This window comes from Protopterus annectens, chromosome 13.part0 (assembly GCF_019279795.1).
Source record: "Protopterus annectens isolate FY-2018-M chromosome 13.part0, PAN1.0, whole genome shotgun sequence".
In the NCBI taxonomy this organism is placed as follows: domain Eukaryota; kingdom Metazoa; phylum Chordata; order Ceratodontiformes; family Protopteridae; genus Protopterus; species Protopterus annectens.
Window position 1 is genome coordinate 197178656 of NC_056747.1, and position 21318 is coordinate 197199973.

Sequence of the window (21318 nt, forward strand, 5' to 3'; positions counted from 1 at the left end):
TAAGCTGGTCGCCAATTTGCCAGTACTCAGTGAGGCGCTTTCGCAGCCCCTGATGCCTGCTTCCATGGATTGGCAGGCGACTACCAACACCCATTCGGAGTCCGGTATGCCGCGAGACTATTCTTCGACTATGGAACCTGTGGATGTCTCAACCTTGGATGGGTCTGGAGCCGCTGAGCAGTTCTTTGCACTACCGGTATTCGACACAAACCGGCGACTTATTTCCTGTCTTCAGTTTTGTCTAAAACTACTGAGTCTCTAAGGCCAAGAGTACGAGCTACGCTTAAAAAACCGACGACCCAATTTCAAGCACCTGCTTCCTTGCCACAACACCAAATGCTTAAAATGGCAGAAGAACTGATTATGCTGATTAGGGGAAGCCAGCCTTCCCCTGCTAAGAGAAAAAGAGACCTGTCCCCAGCAGCTTTAACAGACCAAGAGTCTGACAACTCTGAACTATCTGATTATGAAGACATGCCTTTATCTGCTTATGAGGATTCAGATGCAGAGGAATCCATAGCCTCTGCTTCTCCTCCAGAGGATTTTTCTTTTCGTGAAACCTTACATAATTTAAGAGAGCATTTCCACTGGGAATGCCAAGACTATCCTCAGTCCAAAAAGAGACTCAGAAAATTTCTAGATTTGCCACAACATAGACCTTTAGCAGTACCCCCAGTTCTAGATGTTGTGGATGATGTCTTTATGGAATCCAGTCTAACTCTTGATGCTTTACCCCCTGCTCCTAGGAAACCAGACAGGTACTACAGAGTTCCTGACTCTCTCAAATTCATTTTCAAAAATCCTACTGCTGACCCAGAGATCATCTCCCAGGGGCCTAAAGGTATCAAAGCAACTACAACTAAGAATCCCACCCCTTCGGACAGGGATTCCAGAGCTTTAGACAGATTGGGTAAAAAAGTATACACCTCTGCAACTCTTGCCATTAGGGCATTAAATTGCCAGTTTTACATGCTGATGTACCAGCAACATATTGTGGAACTTATTAAACAAAAATTAGCTACCTTTGCAGACTGTGCAGAAAATAAAGAATTTACAAGAGCTTATGCATTCTGCAAGCCAAGTCAGCAAGCATACTTTGCAATGTGGCTTTGACACCCTAGAAGCATCTTGCAGGGCAGCAGTCACTGGTTCTGTACTGAGAAGGCATGCTTGGCTTAAGGAGCAGACCTTGCCAGACCATGTCAAATCAAAATTACCAGATGCTCCTTGGAACAAGGATAATCTGTTTGGCACCAAAGCATAAGAGGTTCTTAAAAAGATGGAAGAAAAAGTTAAATCTATGCAGACAGTCAAATAATTCTTGCAAGTACAGCCTCCTAGATTCAGTAGGCATTGCCCCTCGAAACATTGGTTCTTTCCAGCCCCCCTCAAACTACACCCAGGGGAAACAGACCCCCAGACTACAGTCTCAGGGTATGCCGAGATCTAAGCAATGGAGTGCCTCCACTTCAAAAACAGGGAGTGCTAAGCCACCCCCTTACGGAAAGAATTCGTAATGACTTCTCAACTCCCCTCCTCACCTCTGCCCAACTGCTCATGCCCCTAGGAGGAAAACTTGCCTATCATGCAAAAAACTGGATTTCCATCACCAAAGACAGATGGGTCCTCAACACTGTATCCCAGGGGTACAAATTTTACTTCCACTCCCTGCCAACCTCAAAAGGGTTCCCAGATCTACCTCCAAACCAGTGGGCAGAGGCACAAAACCAAGTTCAATCCCAGCTCTCCATAAGGGCAATTCAACCTGTTCCTGCAGAACAGATAGGTCAAGGGTTCTATTCCAGACTTCTCCTGGTACCCAGAAAAGAGGGCACTTGGTGCCCAATCCTAGATCTCTCCATTCTAAACACTTTCCTGGTGGTACCAAATTTAAAAATGCTCACTCTTCAGCAGCTGCTTCCTATGCTGGCCAAAGATGCCTGGTTAGCTACCCTAGACCTAAAAGAAGCCTATCTGCACATTCCTATCAGGTACTCATGTGGGAAATACCTACGTTTCAGGGAAGGATCTATGCATTATCAGTTCTCTGACTTCCCTTTGGCTTATCCACTGCTCACAGAGTATTCACAAAATGCCTGGCTCCAGCCATTGCCTACTGCAGACAGAGAAAAATTCAAATTTACCCATACTTGGATGACTGCCTGATTCAGGCAGACAGTCAGGAAATGCTGTTGCAGCACCTGACATTTGTAAAGAACCTTCTAACCTCCCTGGGGTACACTGTCAATGAAAAGAAATCAAAACTAGTCCCCAGTCAAAAGATTGTATTCCTGGGAGCAAGCTTAGACACAGCAACCCAGATGGCATTCCTTACTCCAGAAAAACAAGCCTATCTGACAGGCTACGTCACTCAAATGGCCACCAGAACCCAGCTATGCGCAAGGAAAATCCTGCAGGCCCCTAGGGTTCATGGCCTCTTGCATTCTACTAATTGCATATGCCAGACTGCATATGAGGAAACTTCAGTGGTACTTAAAAAGTCTTTGGTGCCAACATTCTCAGGACCTGGAAACTGTCTTTCCTATCATACCTTGTCTAAGGACAGAGTTTCTTTAGTGGGCAGCAGCATGCAAACACAACAAGGGACTTCCCTTTACTCAACCCCACGCCGCACAGACCCTAACCACAGATGCATCAGACTATGCCTTGGGGGCACACCTGGACGACAAGTGCATCCAGGGCCACTGGAGCCCAAGTCAAATTCATCTGCACATCAACCAAAAAGAGATGCTAGCTGTCCAGCATGCTCTAACAGCTTTCAGATCCCTACTCTCACCAGGACCCGTGATAATAAAAACAGACACCACCACAGTTATGTGGTACATCAACAAGCAGGGGGGAACCCACTCTGCAGGCTAGCCATGGCCCTGTGGAACATGGCCCTGGACATTCAGGTTCATCTGCAAGTTCAATTCCTTCCAGGCAAACAAAACTCACTGGCAGATGACTTGAGCAGAAATCTCCTAGACCCACACGAGTGGCAATTAGAGCCCAGTACCTTCAGCCTTCTGACTCAGAAATGGTGGTCCCCAGAGGTGGACCGTTTTGCCTCCTCCTGAAATCACCAGCTCAGCAAATTCTGCACCAGGACACCTTACAGCAGGGCCTGGAAAGTGGATGCCCTATCCTTCCAGTGGGTAAACCTCTCGATCTATGCATTTTCCCCTCTGCCCCTTCTCTCAAGAATATTGCTCAAGATAAGACAGGACAAACCAAGGACAATCCTGATTGCCCCAGACTGACCACGCCAGCACTGGTACCCACTACTGCGCAGCTTGTCACCGATGCCACCCTGGCACCTACCCCAGAGCCCGACCCTCCTCACTCAACAGGGGGGACAGATCTTGCATCCGCAACTGCAAACCCTGAATCTTGCAGCCTGGCTTATTCCTTGAATTCTCCCACAGTGACCAGCCTAAGCAGGCAGTGTGCTGAATGTCATTCTGGAAGCCAGACGACCCAGTACAAGAAAATCTTATGTAGATAAGTGGAAAAGGTATTGCTCTTAGATTCAATCTAAAGGAGAGGACACAGCACTGCCCTCCCTACCTCTAATCCTGGATTACCTAGCAGATCTACTCCACAGAGGTCTGTCCTTCTCCATTAAAATCCATGCCTCTGCCATCTCGGCTCATTACCACACTGAGCCACCTCTCTTCTCTCACCCTCTCATCAAACAGTTCCTGAGAGGGGCAAACAACATAACAAGTGCATTCAGGGCCACCAAGGAGAGCACCCACCCCTGCTTGGGACCTTAACTTTGTACTGGAAAAGCTCACGCTACCCCCCTTTGAGCCTGCAGCATCAGCAGAGTTAAAATTCCTCTCTTGGAAAACAACCTTGCTTCTGGCCATCACTTCATCTAGAAGAGTGTCTGAGCTACAAGCACTCACGGCTGTGGAAGCCTTTATTATTTTTCATGCTGACAGGGTCTCCCTCAGGACTAATCCTTCCTTTATGCCTAAAGTGGTGTCAAGTGTGGCTCTCAATCAATTTACCCATTTACCAGCATTCTTTCCTAATCCTCAAAATAAAGGGGAAAGGATTCGGCACTCCTTCGACGTGCACAGACAGCTCAGATTCTACCTGGATAGGACTAAGCCCTTCAGGGAATCTGACCAGTTACTTCTCAGTTTTGCACCAGGGGTAGAGGTGCAAGGCCATTTCAAAACAGACAATTTCCAAATGGATAGCACACTGTATCCATTTTTGCTACAAACACCATGGAAACCTACCCCTCAGGAGGTCAGAACACATTCCACTAGGGCTACTTCTACCTCTACAGCATTCCTCAGGGGAGTCCCTACCAGGGACATTCTGGAAGCTGCTACCTGGAGTTCTGTACACACATTCACCACCTGCCTATATTTTCCAAATCCGGGGCAGGTTTTGCAACAGCAGTCCTGCAGGGCATACTAGCCAGCCCAAACTCTTCTTGACTGCTTCCACCCCTTCTTCAGCTTTGGGAATCAACCCAAGTGTGATGACTGCAACAATGAAACACGAAGAACATAGTACAGTTGTGTACACTTACCATAAATGTAGATGTTCGAGTGTATTCACTGTTACAGTCCTGGTTTCCCTCCCTCCAGCCCCCTTCTCTCTCTCTCTCTCTGTGTATATTACTCTCCCGTTACAGGGGTATTGGTATTTACTTTTTACTGGTGGTGATTTTCCCATAATAGCTTAGCTCCCTATTGGAGGGCTCCTGACATTTGGGGCAAGAAAAACTGATGTAATGGCGTCGGCTGCCTGTTTTTATACCCCTGACGACCTGACGTCAGTCCTGGAGGACAGCAACTGACACAGAAATACTAAGTCTCTGGTATTCGGGCTGACTGAGGGCTACCTGCAGGCAGATAACCCAAGTGTGATGATTGCAACAGTAAATACACTCGAACATCTACATTTATGGTAAGTGTACACAACTGTACTTTCATAATCATCTCACCCTACATTTGAGACTCTGTGCGATAGGTTTTTGATTCCTTTTGGGCACCATTTCTCTGAAGATGTGCTTTAGGTTCTGCAGAAGGCATGAAAAGTCTCTACTGGAAATCTGATGTAACTAAGTGGATAAGGTTTTCTTCTTGGTGTCACAATAATGAACTGGTCCCTCTTTTGATGGGTATTTCTACTGTTCTTTTCTATTTGAATGAGTTGGTCGGTTCTGGTCTGGTAAAAGTTCATTTGACAGCCATTTCTGCCTGTCTACCTCTGGATGCACCACCTTCTCTAAGATTTGAGGTCATGTAGATTCTGAAAGGCGTCCTTCATAGTAGACCTACAAGGAAACCCATTCCTCCTCCTTGGGACCAGAACTGTGTTCTTAAAAGGTCAAGTCGGGCATCTTTTGCACCAGCAGCTACTTAACTGCCTATTAGTTCCCTTAACTTCTGCCAAATGACTCTCTGGCTGTTATGTTCATCACTACTTTTCCATTTTTTCACAGAGTTAGGGTGTCTCTTTGAACTAGTCCTGTATTTATGCCTAAAGTTGTCATTGATATGTTATATAGGAACTTGCATAACAGTAGATATTTTACTTATCACTGTTGCACTATTTCAGCCCCCCCCCCCTATTGTTTTTTTTTTTCTCTAACCAAGAGGACTTCTTTTCTTTTTCTGGATGTACTTGTTCCATGTTCTATTCTTACATATTCACTGCTTTTGCTCTTCTTGGGCATTTCAGTTAATTATGCTTCGGACCTAAGGCATTCATTTGACATATGTGCATGGAACAACCTAGGCTTTGTTGGCCGGATGTACAGTTACCCTTGGCAGGATATCCCTATTGTAAAGAATACTGCAACAGTGATAGGTGGGTCATCTACTGTTATGGTAAATTCTTACACAACTCTACTTTCTCCAATAGAATCTCCTGTTCCCAAACTAAATGGCAGTTCTTAAAAATGCAGAAACTCTGGCCACACTTACAAAGTTGTACATCATCTACCCAGTGACGGTACTTCACAGAGGTAGCCATAATAATGCAGACTGCAGATGCATTGTAAAACCTGAAAATAGACCCATACAAAACTAATGGTATAGTTGCCAGCACACTCAGCAGTGAAAAGTAACAAAAACACAGAGGCACTGGCTAAATTTAAAACAGTCTTTTAATCAGGTGTAGAAATACACATCAGCTAAAATAAAAAGCATACAAGTTACTCTGAGGTTGCATTTTCCTTGTGCTGTTAAACACAATACTGGAATTTGTACAGTGCTTTCTGGACTAACAGCCATTCCTTTGACCAGATAGATGGCAGCTTTTGTTCTTACCACCATATCTTACATACGCTAACTTCAAAGTTACCATGCAGTAGTCATATTGAAGCACCCCATTTGAAAGGCTGAACCTGTTGAAACGAAGATCAACTTACAGCACGGAATGACAGAGCTTTAATCAGCAGTAAATAAGTCAGCAAAATAGTTATGGAAAGGAAGAGTTGGCAGATCTGGTAGAGGGGAAGCCCTTATCACTGTACTGTAAGATGGACCCTGCATTGCCTTGTAACTTCTTGCACTACCCCACCACAGCTGCCTTTTGTCTTTTCTGCTTATGGTTAGGCTGGCAAGATTATAGCAAGCAGACTGTGTTCCATCATGGCTGTATGATTACCTTTTTTTAGTAGCAGAAAGTAATGCAAACTATGCAAACTTTTATATATATATATATATATATATATATATATATATATATATATATATATATATATATATATATAACTTTATTTATTCATCAGAATGTAAATTTGTGACGCTAACATAAACCAATTAATAACAATGAAAAAAGATTACCATAACACTTTTAATCAGAAATTTGAGCATTATTTTATGTATGTTATGCATCACGTATTTATTTTTATGAAACTTAGTTCCTCCTTTTTTTAACAACCCTCTACTCTAGATCTTTAATTTCCTTTGCAGTATTCAGTACCTCATTTACAGATGGTTTAATCTTTGATTTCCACTTTCATGCAAGTACTCTTTTGTCTGGTGATAATATTAAACTTCATAAGGCCTTACAGTATCTCAACAATTTGTAACCAAGACATCAGCTCAGTAGCATAATTTTCCCAACAACTGAGTCAGGACATTCTGTAGTGAGTCCTTAAACTCAAACAACTCCACACATTCCCTGAAGATTTGTTACCACTTCTGTCCTCCATTCCGTTGAAGCTTACTTGGAGGAACATGTCCATGCAAATGTCCTAAATCTTTTGGATTTTGTAGCTTACCCTAGGGGCCTTACAAATTTCCTCATATTGCTGTTTTGTAATGTGTCTTTCTGATCTTCTGTCCCAGTCTTTCCTAATCTTCTCTGTTGTTTTTCGTTACCATACAGCATTTTATATACCTTGCAAATTGTCATTTTGTTAATACATCATCTGTTCTTTTTATCACTGTAAACCTTACCACGCTAGTCTTTCACCTGATACTCTTCCCCCACTTATCTCTTTCTGTATTCTGCCAACAGTCCCTGATGGTGGAAGGCATTCTTTGAGCTACAGGTCAAAGCTTAACTTGGCTTCTTCCCACTTTGTTGCTTTTCCTTTCCAATTTGTGTGTTTCCAGTATCTTGACTCTTATTTTCTTCCAGTTACTTCCTACCATATCTTCCCCTTTTTCAATACCCTTAGTAGAATAATGTAAATACTGCCCTATTGTAGGTGCTCTTCTTTCAGAGGAGTGACAGCTGGGGCTGCTGAGTTCAAGGTATTTTCAGTTTGAGAGATGAACACACCATCAAGTTGGTTCATATCTTGAACTGTCACAAAATATTGCAGACTTGTCATCTGTTCAGCATCAGACATTGCTTTAGTGGGACAGTTTTGTAGGGCTTGCAAGCTCGAGTCCACCACCCTTAATAGCTCAACTGCTTCAGATTAATTCAGTAAACAGATGAAGTCCTGCTGTGTATTGCCATGAAGATAATGGGTTGTTCTATTGTTTTTACCGTAAAAAAAAAAAAAAATCTACTGCCAATCATTAGCGGACCGGAGTTCTGCTGTGGCGACCCCTAACCTGGAAAAGCCGAAAGAAGAACTTAGTTGGTCTATGAAGAAGATATTTTTATTCCTGTCTGAACTTGGACAGTTTCCCCAGAAGCTTCTGCTTTCATATGGTATACATGTACTTTCTAACATATTTTCCTAGATCTTGTGCCTTCCACTGCTTTTCCTTCCCCTTGAACATGTTTGGATGTTAGGCCTTATATTTGTCATGGAAAAGTTTCCTTATTCCATACTTTAATTGGCCACACCGTCTCATACTGGTGTAAACCAGTTATGATATGAGCCATGACCCACACCAGATTGTGTTGCTTCAGGGGGAGTGTGATATGACGCTAAATACTAGAGTTTCACCCCAGAACAGGAGGGAGAAGCTCCTTGCTTGTCACACTGTTTATAGTATTTGAAAAGTAGTGGTACTTTAAAGTGCCCAGTGCAGAGTCTGGCCAGTGCTGGAGCACCATTAAAGATGAAGAATCAGTCATACCCTTTTTACAGACAAGTGTATCTCTGAGACAGTATTATAGTCAAGGGTGTTATATTCTCAGTCTGTACTAACAAGGATTTCAGTTTTTGCCAATCTTCCACTTAAGCAGATTGCAAGGAGCCAAAAGGGATACATTTCTAGTACAAATACTGTCTACTCCTGGTCTAAATGGAACATACTTATGACAGACTTGCTGTTAGGAATCTTTTCATGGAGTCCTCTTATCCAGAGTTTTATGGTTGCACTTATGAATTACTCGTCTTCTGGCTTCTCCCTATTGTTGGCAGGACTTGATTGTCCAGAGTAAGTAGGAATTGCTTGGTCCATCAGTCTGTTTCACAGCTCAGGAGCTTGGCTTCAGGCTGTTTGAGGTCTAGTGGGATCCATCCTTACAGATATGAAAGCATTCCATCAGGAAATGTAATAATTCTAGCACAGACCTCTGTTCTAGTGTTTCCTTTGATGCTTCCCATCTTGCAAATTTCTTGTTGCCTAATGCTCTATGAATGTATGTCATGCACTCATCTCCACATGCCAGCCATGTGTAGTATTGCCAGTGTAAAGCAAGGTTCCTCCTTTTCTAAATATTAGGAAAAATGGGGAGCTGAAGGCCTTTATGAGACAAGAAACTAAAATGAAACCACTTTTCCTCATAGATCCCTCAAATAACCCACTTTTTTAGAGAATCACACAGGCTCATGAAGTCTACCATACTATTTGACAGCAATTTTCTTTCCTCCCCTCTGAATAAATACCTGGGGAAGGAAGAGAAAAACTTTCAGACCCTGTTTTGTCCCCTCTCTTTGTCTTGATGGGAAGGTTTATCTACCCTTATAGCAGATCCTAGCCAGAACCATATCACTTAAAAGTTTCTCCAGTGCTTGAGCCTATCCCTTTTCCCACATTGCAGTATGCTCCTTCTTGTCTTTCAAGTTTTGTTTGCTGCTTTTAGCACTCTGCTGAACCCTGTATTGCACATATCATATAGTATAAGTGATGTTCTCTAATTTTCTTCTCCTTAACTTCTTACAGTCCTCTTTGCTCTATTTTCAACTACCTTTTGAAGTCCTTTTTGACTATATGTAAATGTTTTGCTTCTCTCACCTCTCCATTTTCTGAGGCCAACCTAAACATGCTTAAGCCTTTGTTCTGACAGGTAACCTGAGCCTTGTTTGTGTCTTTCGGCTTTTCCTGGTTAGGGGTCGCCACAGCAGAACTCCGGTCCGCTAATGATTGGCAGTAGAGTTTTACGTGCTGGCTTGCCGGGCGTAAATCACAACCTTCAACAAAGGAACACCCGTTCACGCATGTCACCACATAGAAGACGCTATAACTGAGAATCGAACGGGCAGTGTCTAACTGTGAGGTGACAACGCTACCACAGCACCACCACCGCAGTAACTATTTCCCTTAATTTCCACCATTTAACTTTGCCTTACTTTTTACAGTATTATAAAGTTTGTTAGAGCAGCTATATACAGTTTTGTTACTTGTATCCTCTGAGTTTTTTTTTTCAGAGGCCTACCCAAGCCTGTTCAAGTCTGCTCATTTTCGTCTGACAGAAAAAGTCAGTTTTGCCTTTACTTTCTCCTCTTTCCTGTCACAACTACTTTTTTTCCTTATTTTTATCCAGTTTGTTAGAATATCTCTGTTTTTTTGTTCAGATTTAGACAGCTAGGGCAGGCCCACCCTCACTCATCTAATGTTTTTTTTCTTTCCTGGCACCCATCTCAGTGCCACTGACTTTGAAGCCGAAGCCAATCTGGCTCTTCCTCAGTTGATCTTAATGTCACATCATCCATGGACATTGACAGCATGTTCGGCACCTTCAGAGCTGTCAGTGATGTCTTGGAGTCTCCCACAGCACTGACCTATTCAGATCCATTCATGGCTTTGAGCTCTTTGGTGTTTGACACATGTGCTCTGATCTCACCCTCAGAACTGATCAGTCGTTCTGCATAGGGGCCACACCTGGCTGTTCCAGTAGCCAAGTTGTTCCATGAAAGTGGAGATGGCTTGTTTGATTGGGGGCTACTTCAGTGGCATTGGGGTCAGCTTCAGCATTTTAGTTCTTTGAGAGATTATTGCCTGTCCTCTTATGTGGAAAGGGAATATTCATTGAGTTTTGTCTGTAACCTTAGACCCAAGTGTTATCTGAAACTTTTTCTCACATCTTTGGTCCCAAGAAAAATCGAGCTTAAAGGCCTTGCTGAGTCTAATTATGATGGGTGCCAAAAAAAACAATTACTAGAAAATGGGAGTCAGTTCAAACAGACTGTACCAGAAACAGTAAAGATAGTAACAGAGAGAAAACAACTGGAACTGGGATCTTTAGAAAAGGGGAGGAGCAAATTACATGGGAAGTGTGGAATCAATAACATGGAAAGGAGGAACGAGGTTTAAAAGAAGGCAGGATTTGAATGAGCTATGTAATGGTTGACTAACAATGACTGGATATGTTAAGTGATGTATAATATTTGCAGCTACTGTTGGGTCGGCACAGTTTGGAGTGTATAATGTTTGCAGCTGAGATCGTATTGCTTTGGTTTATTTTCATTTATATAAATGTAACATGGTTTATGTTATACATAATTTAACAAATATGTTTCTTGTTTAAAAAAAGAAAAAAAAGAAAGAAAAATCCAACAACACAAACATTCCCTTTAGTAAGGCCCTAGAGACACTTCTAGCTCCTCAAATGACCCCTTCCTTCCTTGAGGCGCTCATTAAATGTCTATGTAAAAGAGGCATACAGACTTTCCAACAAAATTGCTTTCACAGGTCACAGACCTTGATGAAGGGTAAGTTTCCCCTGAACTGCCCCAGAAGACTCCACCTTTCGTGAAATTATGTAAGTGATACAGCAGAGGGGGAGTTGGTCCACTGTCCCTCCTTTCTCAGATAATGAAGTGTTTTTTGAGGCCATTACAGCTCTGATAACCTCCTTGACTTGGTGATGGAGAGGGCATGGTGAGAACCTGATAAGATTCTGAGACCTTCCAAGAACTACCACTTTTGGCGCGAGGGCTTTCTAATTGATTCCATTGTGATTATGTCAGCCACCAAGAAGGAGCTTTTCTCCTCGTAAAAGGTAGTCTTAGGACAATGAACTGGTTTGGGAAGTAGGCTAAGCCTTGGGAATATTTTTCCTGAGAGTGCTGAACTCTGTGACACACAGGATATGGCTCCAGAAAGATCTGGCTGAACAGAATCCGGATTCCTTGTGGAGACATGTACACACACAAACACAGTACACAAGAAAGCAGATGGAAACCCAACTCTGTATTATGTTGTTCATCACCAGTCTGTCTATTAAATTACTCTGTAATGTAGCTGAATAGGCAGCTAGAGCAGCAGGCAATGACATAGGCATGCGCCATCATGCTTGGCTGTGGTTATGTGATGACAGCTTTAAAGCATCCTTTATGAGTCCCCCCATGATGCATCATCCTTATTCTTCCCAAAAGTGAAAGAAACTTTGACATGGAGTGAACAAGAAGGGAAGACATTGTCTACCATTGGTGTCATTGTGAAACCCCTCAAAGGTCCTACTTCAGAAACCAGAAGAGTAGCGAGTGACTTTGATTCAAAAAATTCCAGTGTACTTTCTATGGGTACTCTTAGGACAGGTCCCCTCAAGTTGGGGATGTGTTTTTTGATGGATGTCGCCATTAACTGTCTGCAGAACCAATGATTTTATTGGTCCTTTCAAGGAAATAACTGCAGCGCTGCTGAAAATTTGCCAGATGGCTCCCCTCTGGAGGCAATTGTCGGATACATTTCTATTCACCTTGAAGCTTGGTTCCCCATCACAGAGGACATATGGGTGAAGAACATTACATTCAAAGACTGTGTACTACCTCTCATTGCAAACTTCACTCACAGTACTGTGACCCCTCCAGATGTTCCACCCACCATAAAAAGGGAGCAGCTCGAGAGATTTCTCAGTTTCTTCAAAAACGTTTCATCATACCAGAGAGGATCTGAATTCTACTCAAGATTAATTTTAGTGACAAAGAAGACCAAGGACCTTAGGTCCCTTCTGGATCTCTGTGGGCTCAGTCTCCATGTAAAGAAGACACAGTTCCGGATGGTCATGGTGCAGTGCAACCTGCCAATCACACAGGAGGGGAATTGATGTGCTCAAAAGACCTTCAGGATGTTTACTCATATATCAAGGTCACAAAGCAATCTTTGAAGGTTCCTCCACTACTGGATGGGAGCCAGTCATTACCAGTTTCAATCATTGTCCTTCAGTCTCAACACAGCCTCCCTGGGAGTTAAGTAAGTGCCTCTCGGTGGATGCAGCACATCTCTGTCTGCAAGGGTTCAGAGTATTCCCATATCTCCATAACCTGCTCCTAGCTGCAAGCACAAAGGAATCACTGATCCTAGCAAAAGATTATTTACTCCACTTGTGTTGATTTTTAGGTATCTCCATAAACTTAGAAAAATTCACATTTGGAACTTTCTCAGTCCTTTACCTTTATTGGCTGCCATTTATATAGCATAACAAGAGTAGCGAAGCTCCCCGAGCAAGGTCTTTTCTTCCTGAGGCTGCAAGTCCGTGGTATTCTCAAATACAGCTCTCTACCAGCTTCCATCCTCCTTTGCACAGTAGACACCATGATAGCCTCCATTATGCTAGTACTTTTCACACCAGGTGCTTTAAGAGAGTTCTTCAGTGGATGCTAGCTGTTCAGTAGTATGTCCCTATACCATCCCATAGGACTCTTCTCCATTTGCAGAAGTCTGCTGAAGTGGTGGATTTGGTCCCCATTGAACAGGAGTTATGTTCCTTCGCTCTTCTCCTAACTTTAGCCACACTTACCCTGGACACACCACCTCTTTGGGGGTTTGCAGGAGACATTATGAAGGAAAAAAGTTTGTCCAAGGAGCGAAATCACGAGAAAAGCCTTTCCTTCAAATTAACATTCTGGAAATGAGGGTGGTTGGTATTCTTAGCATTACAGGCACTTCATTACTTCCTTTCCCAGGGTGTAATTTACATCTTCACAGATGCAAGCATCAGTTATATGGACAAGCAAGAAAAGAACCCTTTCTTAACCTTTATGCCAGGAGGTCATGAGGGTGTGGCAGTAGGTAACATCTTTACAATGCTTTCTGATAGCATTGCTTGTTGGAAAAGGGTAGACACGAAATGTATGCTTCCCACTCCACCTTGCCCATTTTCCCATGCATGTGCCATCAAGCACTCCAGTCACTAATCAGATTGTAGTTTCCTGGACCATAATGAGCTCTCTATCCATCTATGCTACCAGCTCAGACTTGAAACTCAGTAAATAAGTGTCAATGTGAACTTAACTGAAGGAATTGGCACTGACTCCACACTGAAATGATAAGTAGATCGTAGGAAGCAGCAAAATATATTAATTATTGATTAAAAGCCAGTTACCGCTTATAGCTCTAGAATGCTGCTGTGTACCATGACTTGACTGATACCTTTGTGGTCCATCCAGTTTGATCTGGATCATGCTTGAATGAAGTTCACTTTAGTTGGCATACATACCTGATTGTTAGAGATGCACATTGATTTTTGAAGATCATTGGTGAGTTTGCACAGCAAAAAAAAGCACCTTGTGTTTGTGTCATAAGCCTTTGAGCTGCACCTAATCTGCTGTTAATTTTTGATTTCAGTGATCTTAAGTTCAGTAAATGTGAGGATTTAAGGCTTTGACCTTCAATAGTGTTGTCTGCTAGCCATAACTTTCAGAACATGCTCTCTTCAGAAGCTTTCATACATACTGTTTATTGTGAATGAGACAATACAGCTACCAGTCATGCCTGATTTTGTTACTGCATCCAGTCTTGTACCAAGTCTGATATTAATAAAAGTGGTTATAGAAGTATAGACTTAAATGCATTTTTTCAGATTGTATCAAGTCCAAACACACTGTTGTTCTTAAAGTGGCCTTTTATGTGTTGTTTTTGTTAACTGCTTCTGGTGTAGATTGTCACTGTGTTATCCCATGCTGTGTCTTTGCACAGCAAATTATTGGAGGAGGACTTAAGCATCCCCCATGCAATCATTATTGGAAGTGATGTAGTAACATTGCCTAACGTTGATGTGACATGTAAAAATTGGAAAAATGGTATCGAAGACAATGACATGTTTACAAAGGAAGCTGTGAGCATTTTATTGATAATGTATACATTTGGGTGTGCTGTAATTTTTAAGGCAGATGGAAGAAACTACTAGTGTTATATGCCAGAGAACGAGGTAAAAAATACTTAGTTTAGTGCATTCTCTTCAGTTAAAATTGAGAAGATTTCATTAACATTGTAATATGTTGTTTGATTATTCATCTTGAGGATGATAGCATGCTACTGATAGGTTTGCAGATGTGTCCAGTTTAAGTCCCTGTACCATCACCTAGAACGGAAACAGGATGTGGATGAGGTAAGATCGTAGTCATGACTAGAGGAGAAAGGGGCATTGGGGCTTTACACTACTAGATGGAGATCTTCACAAGTAATTGTAAACGTCTTCAGGTTAGTAACTTTTTTGCTTTGTATTTAAATAGATTAGTATTGTGGAACTCGAGAAAAGTCAACGGCAGCAGGAACTGATGCAGCTGAAATCTTACACCTCCTCTGAAGATGTATTGCCAGGAAAGATACGCAGTAAGATTTCTCTAAGTCAAGAGATGGAAGCTGAGGGAAACCGATTCCAGTATGAGCTTGAAGGATCCAAGTTCCCATTGCCTACGATGAATGGGGTAATTACTGAGCATTCAGTCAATGGTCATGCTACCCCATTCGAAATTCAAAGTGTACTCAACAGGCCTCTTCCAAAACCTTCAGCCCCCCACTATGGTACCTCCTGTTTAGACCAAGAAGTACATCCTACAATACCGCCCATTAATGGCAGGTTAAAAGACAAGATGCCTAGCCATTCACTGCCTGACTACACCAGGTTTTCACCAGCAAAAATTGCACTAAGGCGACACTTAAACCAGGATCATACAGGGACCAGTAAAGCATCAGCCGAAATGCAGCACAGGCAAGTAGTGTGCATATTTTTTATACACATTTTTTTTAGCTCTTATTGTATAATTTTCTGTTAAGTAGAGTGGTAGGCATATTTAATGTCAGAGAAGACTGTACCAGTAAGATAACTAATGTCACCTCTTAAGTATTTTTCACTGATGTTTGTAGTGAGTACATGTTGTTGAGCTTTGCAAGTTAGAGAAGAAAATGTTGGAAATGTATTTACAGGTCTAGTTTTATGTTACATTTAAAAAAAAATAGTGGTCATATTTTTGACTCATACCTTTTGGATTTTCCCCCGTCTGTGCTTGAGTAGTTTACATTTTACTGTTTAAAGGTCATTCTGTTTCTTACATGTTTATCCTTGCACTTTTTTGGAGGACCATGTCCTCCAAATGTGAAAGGTCAGTGTCATGGCTGATGTGTCTGAAGTACATTTTGTCAGAAAAATAATAATGGAGAATAAAAACATAAGCATACATAGAAGAAATGATTCGGTGCAAACATTTTCAGTAAACAGTGGAGAGAGTTCATAGTGTAAGTAGTTATTTCATGAGATGTGCGACATTGGAATTGGAGATAGGAGATGGAGAAGAAGAGTGATACTTTGAGGAGGTTTACGACCTAAAAAGGTTTGACGTTTTGGTGATTGCATATGAATTAATGGACTAGATCAGGGAGGATTAGTGCAGTGGCAGGACCAGTGAGTTCAGAGATACTCTCAAGTGGCAGTTCTGAATTAATTTGGATGTCTGAGGGACCTGATTTCTAGTGGCAATTTGTTCCATGATATGGTAGGATTGTAGCTGTAGAGGCTGCAGCTAATTTTAGTCTTAGGTTTGTATATGTGTAGTAGGTTAAGGTCAGAGCTATGTAGGGACCTAGTGGGGGAATATTGAGATGAGGGGAAATAGGCTAGAGCAGAAGGATTTCAGGTATAATATAGACTGAATTAATAGTAGTTGAGAGAGTGGAAGCTGGTGAGGTAATTCCAGCCAGTTTAGCTATCTTAGTGAAAGACAATGATGCGATTTATAAGTTTGGTGAGCAGCAAATCTGGCAACAGTGTTATAGGTAGACTCTAGTTTAGTTAGTAGTGTGGAGTTAACATTGGTAAGAATTTGGCAGCTGTATAGAAGGCTAGGTATGAGGTATGCATGAGGCAGTTATTTTTGCTTTGATAGTTAGAAACTTTTCGTTTCGATAAAGAAGGCCAAGTTTTTGGTGTCTTTTTGATGCAGTTGTTTACATGTAGATCAAACCTGAGTTGGTCATCTATCATTACTCCTATTAGTTTTGTACTAGGTTCAACATTAATGGGGGTGTTACTGAGGGACAGTACAGAAAATGTAGATTTAAGGTGGGTGAAGTTCTTTTGGAGAAATAGAGTTTTGTCTTTTTAGGGTTAAGAATGAATTAGCTGGTTGTTAGTCAGCCAAAATTCGACTGAGTTAAAAGATGCTTGAGTTGCAGAGACTAATTGCGATGGTGATGATGGTGGAGTCATCTATGTATTGTACAAGGGATGACTGTGGACAGGATGTGTAGAGTAGATTAGTGAATATATTGAATAGTAATACATCCAAGGATAAATCCTTGGGGGACTCCCATTTTGGCAGGAAGAGGATGGGAGAGAGCTGAGGGCCATCTCACTGATTGTAGACTGTCAGTGAGATGGCTGGAAAACCAGGTAGTAGTAGAGGCAGAGAAGTTTAGGTTAGCCAGTTTGTTCAGCAGAAGAGGGTGAGAGACCGTATCAAAGACTTTTGAAAGGTTGAGAACAGGCAGAAGACCAACTTATTATTGTCTCTGGCTAGAGAAGTAGTATTAATGAAGGATATAATGGCAGTTGTAGTGCTATGTTTTGGGCGAAAGCTATGCTGTGTAGGAGTGAGCAAGTTTTCCTGTAGAAGGTATTTCATGATTTGCTTGTGTATGCATTTTTCCAGTATTTTTGAGAGTGGCGAGAGGATTGCGATGGGTCTGAAGTTTGTAATGTCAGTGGAGTTGCCTCCTTTGTGAATGGGTATAGTGTAGAATTCTTTCCAGACAGATGGCACCTTAGATTCTGAGACAGAGCGGTTTATTAGGTTTGATACAGGGAGGGCAAGGGATTCAACAATAATTTGTAGGAAATAGGGAAGCAGGTTGTCAGCAGAAGCAGAGCAGGGTTTAAGTAACTGAACTACTTTGTCAGTGAGTATGTGCTCCAGTGGCTGTTAGAGTTTCATTGATTTGCTCATATCTTTATCCTTTTTACAGGAATACAGCTTCCACCTGTAATTCCGTATTTGAATTTTGTCACAATGTATTTGTAATCCAGCTATGCTTACCCACCTCTTCATTGGAACACAGCTTCTACCACTAACTCCTTCTGAGAGCTTTGAGGTTTAGGGGTGTTTTTTTTTAGTTCTAAGCAAACTCAATTCCACCAGATAGCTATTGCCAAGACAAATGTTGAATTTTCAAACAAGGAATGAATTCTTGCCACTTACTGGTTCATTGTTGCCATCTGATGTAAGAGCATGAAATATCTTGCTTAATGCTTGTAGTCACTGACCATTCTGTTTCAAAGTAGCATAATGTATGCCCTTTTTTCTCTTAGTTTTGATCTTGGTTAGTGTAATATGATGGGGAAAAGGGGACAGTAAAATAGCCTAAAGTCGTGGTACTCTTGAAAAAAATATATATCTGATATTGTCTTCTCCATATGGCTTCAACCTATGGATTATCAGATTAAACTCCTGTCTGGCACCAGCCAATTCCACAAGACCAGCTCACCGGGCTCCATCTTCCCACAATCTCCGACTCCCCAGAGGATAATTCATGCCAGGTTTGCTGCCATTCCAAATAGCAGCTCGATTGTGGCTTCATTTTTGGAGTATCTTTTTCCTTACTATTTTTTTGTCCTACTTGTCCACTACCTCTTAGAATTATGTTAGGATAATGTAGTTTAGTGTTAGGTTAAGCAGTTAGGTGGCTTTTAAGGTTGTTTTGTGGTCTGAGTTAGTGACGGTCTTTTCCTGCCTTAGAGTGTGCTTTTTCATTGTTGCTATATTTTCTAATAAGTAGGCTTGTGTAGTATTTGTTATCTTCATGAGTTGTTTTTCTAACGTAGTCTGTTTAGAGTTTAGTGTAGGCCTAGTGTTTTTCTATTTGTAGGTCACTGTTACAGTAACTTTGGCTGCCATGGATCTGAAGGGTTTTAAAAAATGCATTCCTTGCGGGTATAAACTCCCAGTACAAGATGCACACAAGTGCGTTTATTGTTTGGAAGCTGCCAACTTGGATTCTCAGTGTGTCTTCTGTGAGGGGTTTGGTTCCAGGGCAGTCAGTGAGAGGAGGGAGAAGCTTGTTCTGAAGGGCTTTCTCCCAGCTGGTGCTTCCCCTTTTGCTCCAAAGGACAGGTCAGCACCAGCTGGTCTTCTCCCAGCTGGTGCTTTCCCTTCTGCTCCAAAGGACAGGTCAGCTATAGGTCAGTGACACTCCCCCCAAGGACTGTCAAGTTTCAAAAGGACTTTAAGAGGTCCACTTCTGTCTCTACATCTGGACCCTCTTCTAGCCCGCTGGGCCAAAAAGTCCCAAAACCATCAGGTTCCCGGGCTGCCTCAGAGCCAGCATTGGCTACAACACCTAGGAGCCAGTCACCTTTGGTTCTGACTTATAAAAAGGCTCCCTCTCTGGCACTCAGTGTGCTTAGTCCCTTCATGGTAAAAGTGGCGTCTTTAGGACGGTTAGCTTCCCCCTTCTTTCCCTCCCCTCCACCGAAGGTTTCACTGGAGTTGTCTCCTTTCCCACTCTAGGTCCTAGTCTCTCTGGCTGAATTCAAACTGGTGGGTCGTTCGGCATTTAAGCAAACCAGTAAGCCACCGTATGTGGCTACATCCACTTGGTCGTCACTGTTAGTGTGCAGTCTCAAAGCTTCAGATCTGGAGCAGCTGATGAGGTCCTTTTTGCGAGCACAGATACAATTAGGCCTTATTCTTTCAGTTCTGAGATCTCTCCTTCAGAACCTCAGCTCCATCACCCTGGCTTCCTTCATTGGGGCCCATGGATCCAAGGTCTTCAGGCTGGCCTGTGTTTCCACCCTCAGGGTGGAATCAGACAGCATGGCCATGTTTGGCTCCGACTCCCACCTTGGTCTCATCTACTTTGACTGCATCAGAGCCAAGTAGACCTCAGAGCCATTGTTTCTAGGCAACCATCTCTGGATTCGGTTCGACTTTCCTGGCGTCGGGATCATGTCTCCCACTCAGGGCATCTACTGTTGATAGTTTGTCCCCAGTCTTGATGTGGGCAGGGCTTAGCTCCCCTGGGTTATGGCATATCTCTGGATCTGATGCCTGTTCAGTCATCATCAAACCTGTGGGTCTGGGTCCAAGCTCAGAACCAACACAGCCATCAGCAAGCTTAGGATCCAAGCCTAGAGCTCCTCCCACCATACCCATAATGCCTAGCTTCTTTGAGATAACCTCAGATTTCGTTTGCTGTACTCAGCTAAAGCATTGTGATCAGTTAGGGTTCCTCCAGTTGTGCCCTTTTGGGTCGTAATTGACAAAAAAAATGTTTTCCCTTTTTCTTCCTTACCTTTTCTCTACCTACTCCTACTGTTTTGCTTCCTTACCTTTTCTCTACCTAATCCTACTGTAAAAAAAAAAGTTAGCTTAGTTTTTCAAAAAATTTTGAGAGTTGTGCTGTGTCCTTGTGCACGTGGTGTGTAGGTTTTCTCCCCTTTTATCTCTCTCTTTTTCTCACCATGTCAGCCAAATCTGACAAACCAGTAAGTTTTAAAAAATGCACTTCCTGTGGTCACAACATCCCTGTATCTGACACCCACACGGAGTGCGTTGACTTTTAGGGTCCTGCTCACCTTCAAGTGGATTGCTCTATCTGCAAGGCCTTTCTCCCTTGGGCCTTTACAGATGCAATAAGCCAGTTCTAGGGGGTCTTATCCCTCCTTTTCCTGCAGTTGCTTCTGTTTCAGGGGCTCAACCCCCTCACCAAGAAGTCTAAGGAGGCCAGGGACCATAAAAAACAGTCCTTGGAGTCGGAGCCTCCTAAGAAGGCACCAAGACTGTTGAAGCACAGTTCCCAAGCACCGATACTGGTCTCTCTCTCCGCTCCATGCCCCTGCCCCCCCCCCTTCAGGGCTGGAGCCGTTGACACCACGACTATCCCCTAGGGTAATTTCACCCAGGTACCACTCCTGACCCTTTTCTGCTTCCTTGTCCATTAGGTCCTCTTGGAGCCTGTCATAGTACGAGGTGGACAGATTGATGAGAATGGAGATCCAGATGGGGGTCCTCCCAGCTCAGTCCCCAGAGGGATTTGTGAGCAGAGCCTCTCCATGCAGGATTATCTCTCCTTCTGTGATCCGGCCTTCCTTTTCAGAGCTCTTGGATCCTTCGGCCCCTGGTGCCAGGATGTCGGCCCTGATAGTTCTGTCTGCTTCTAATCCGACTGCTTCCTTGACTTGCTCAGTTCCCACTGTGTTGCTGCCAAGTGAGTCTCTGAGCAGTAGCCACGATGTCGAGTCTGCGGAATGACTTCCACTCTGAAGTTTTTGGAGTTGTCGCTTCACCTATGTGCCTCTGTGTTCAATAGTACGGTACTGACACCCCCTTGAGTGGAGAGCTGTTAGTGAACGGAGATGACCTGCTCATGATCCCTCAGGACAAAGCAGTTTTCCTTGAGGCTCCGGCAGTCCTTCCACCTTCGAGGTGGTAGAGAGGGTCCTCTCCTCCCCTAGGAGACCTCTGGCACCTACCGTTTCAGATCCACCCAT

The 21318-nt window shown here is 42.9% G+C and overlaps 1 protein-coding gene across 1 annotated transcript in view; it reads left to right on the forward strand.

The window, feature by feature from the left end:
- Positions 1-21318, forward strand: part of LOC122787868 (histone-lysine N-methyltransferase, H3 lysine-79 specific-like) — a 2114473-nt gene that overhangs the window by 1423129 nt on the left and 670026 nt on the right. The window contains exon 20 of the mRNA XM_044054784.1: positions 15068-15546. Coding sequence (XP_043910719.1) covers positions 15068-15546 — 479 coding nt within the window. The remainder of the gene's footprint in view (positions 1-15067; positions 15547-21318) is intronic.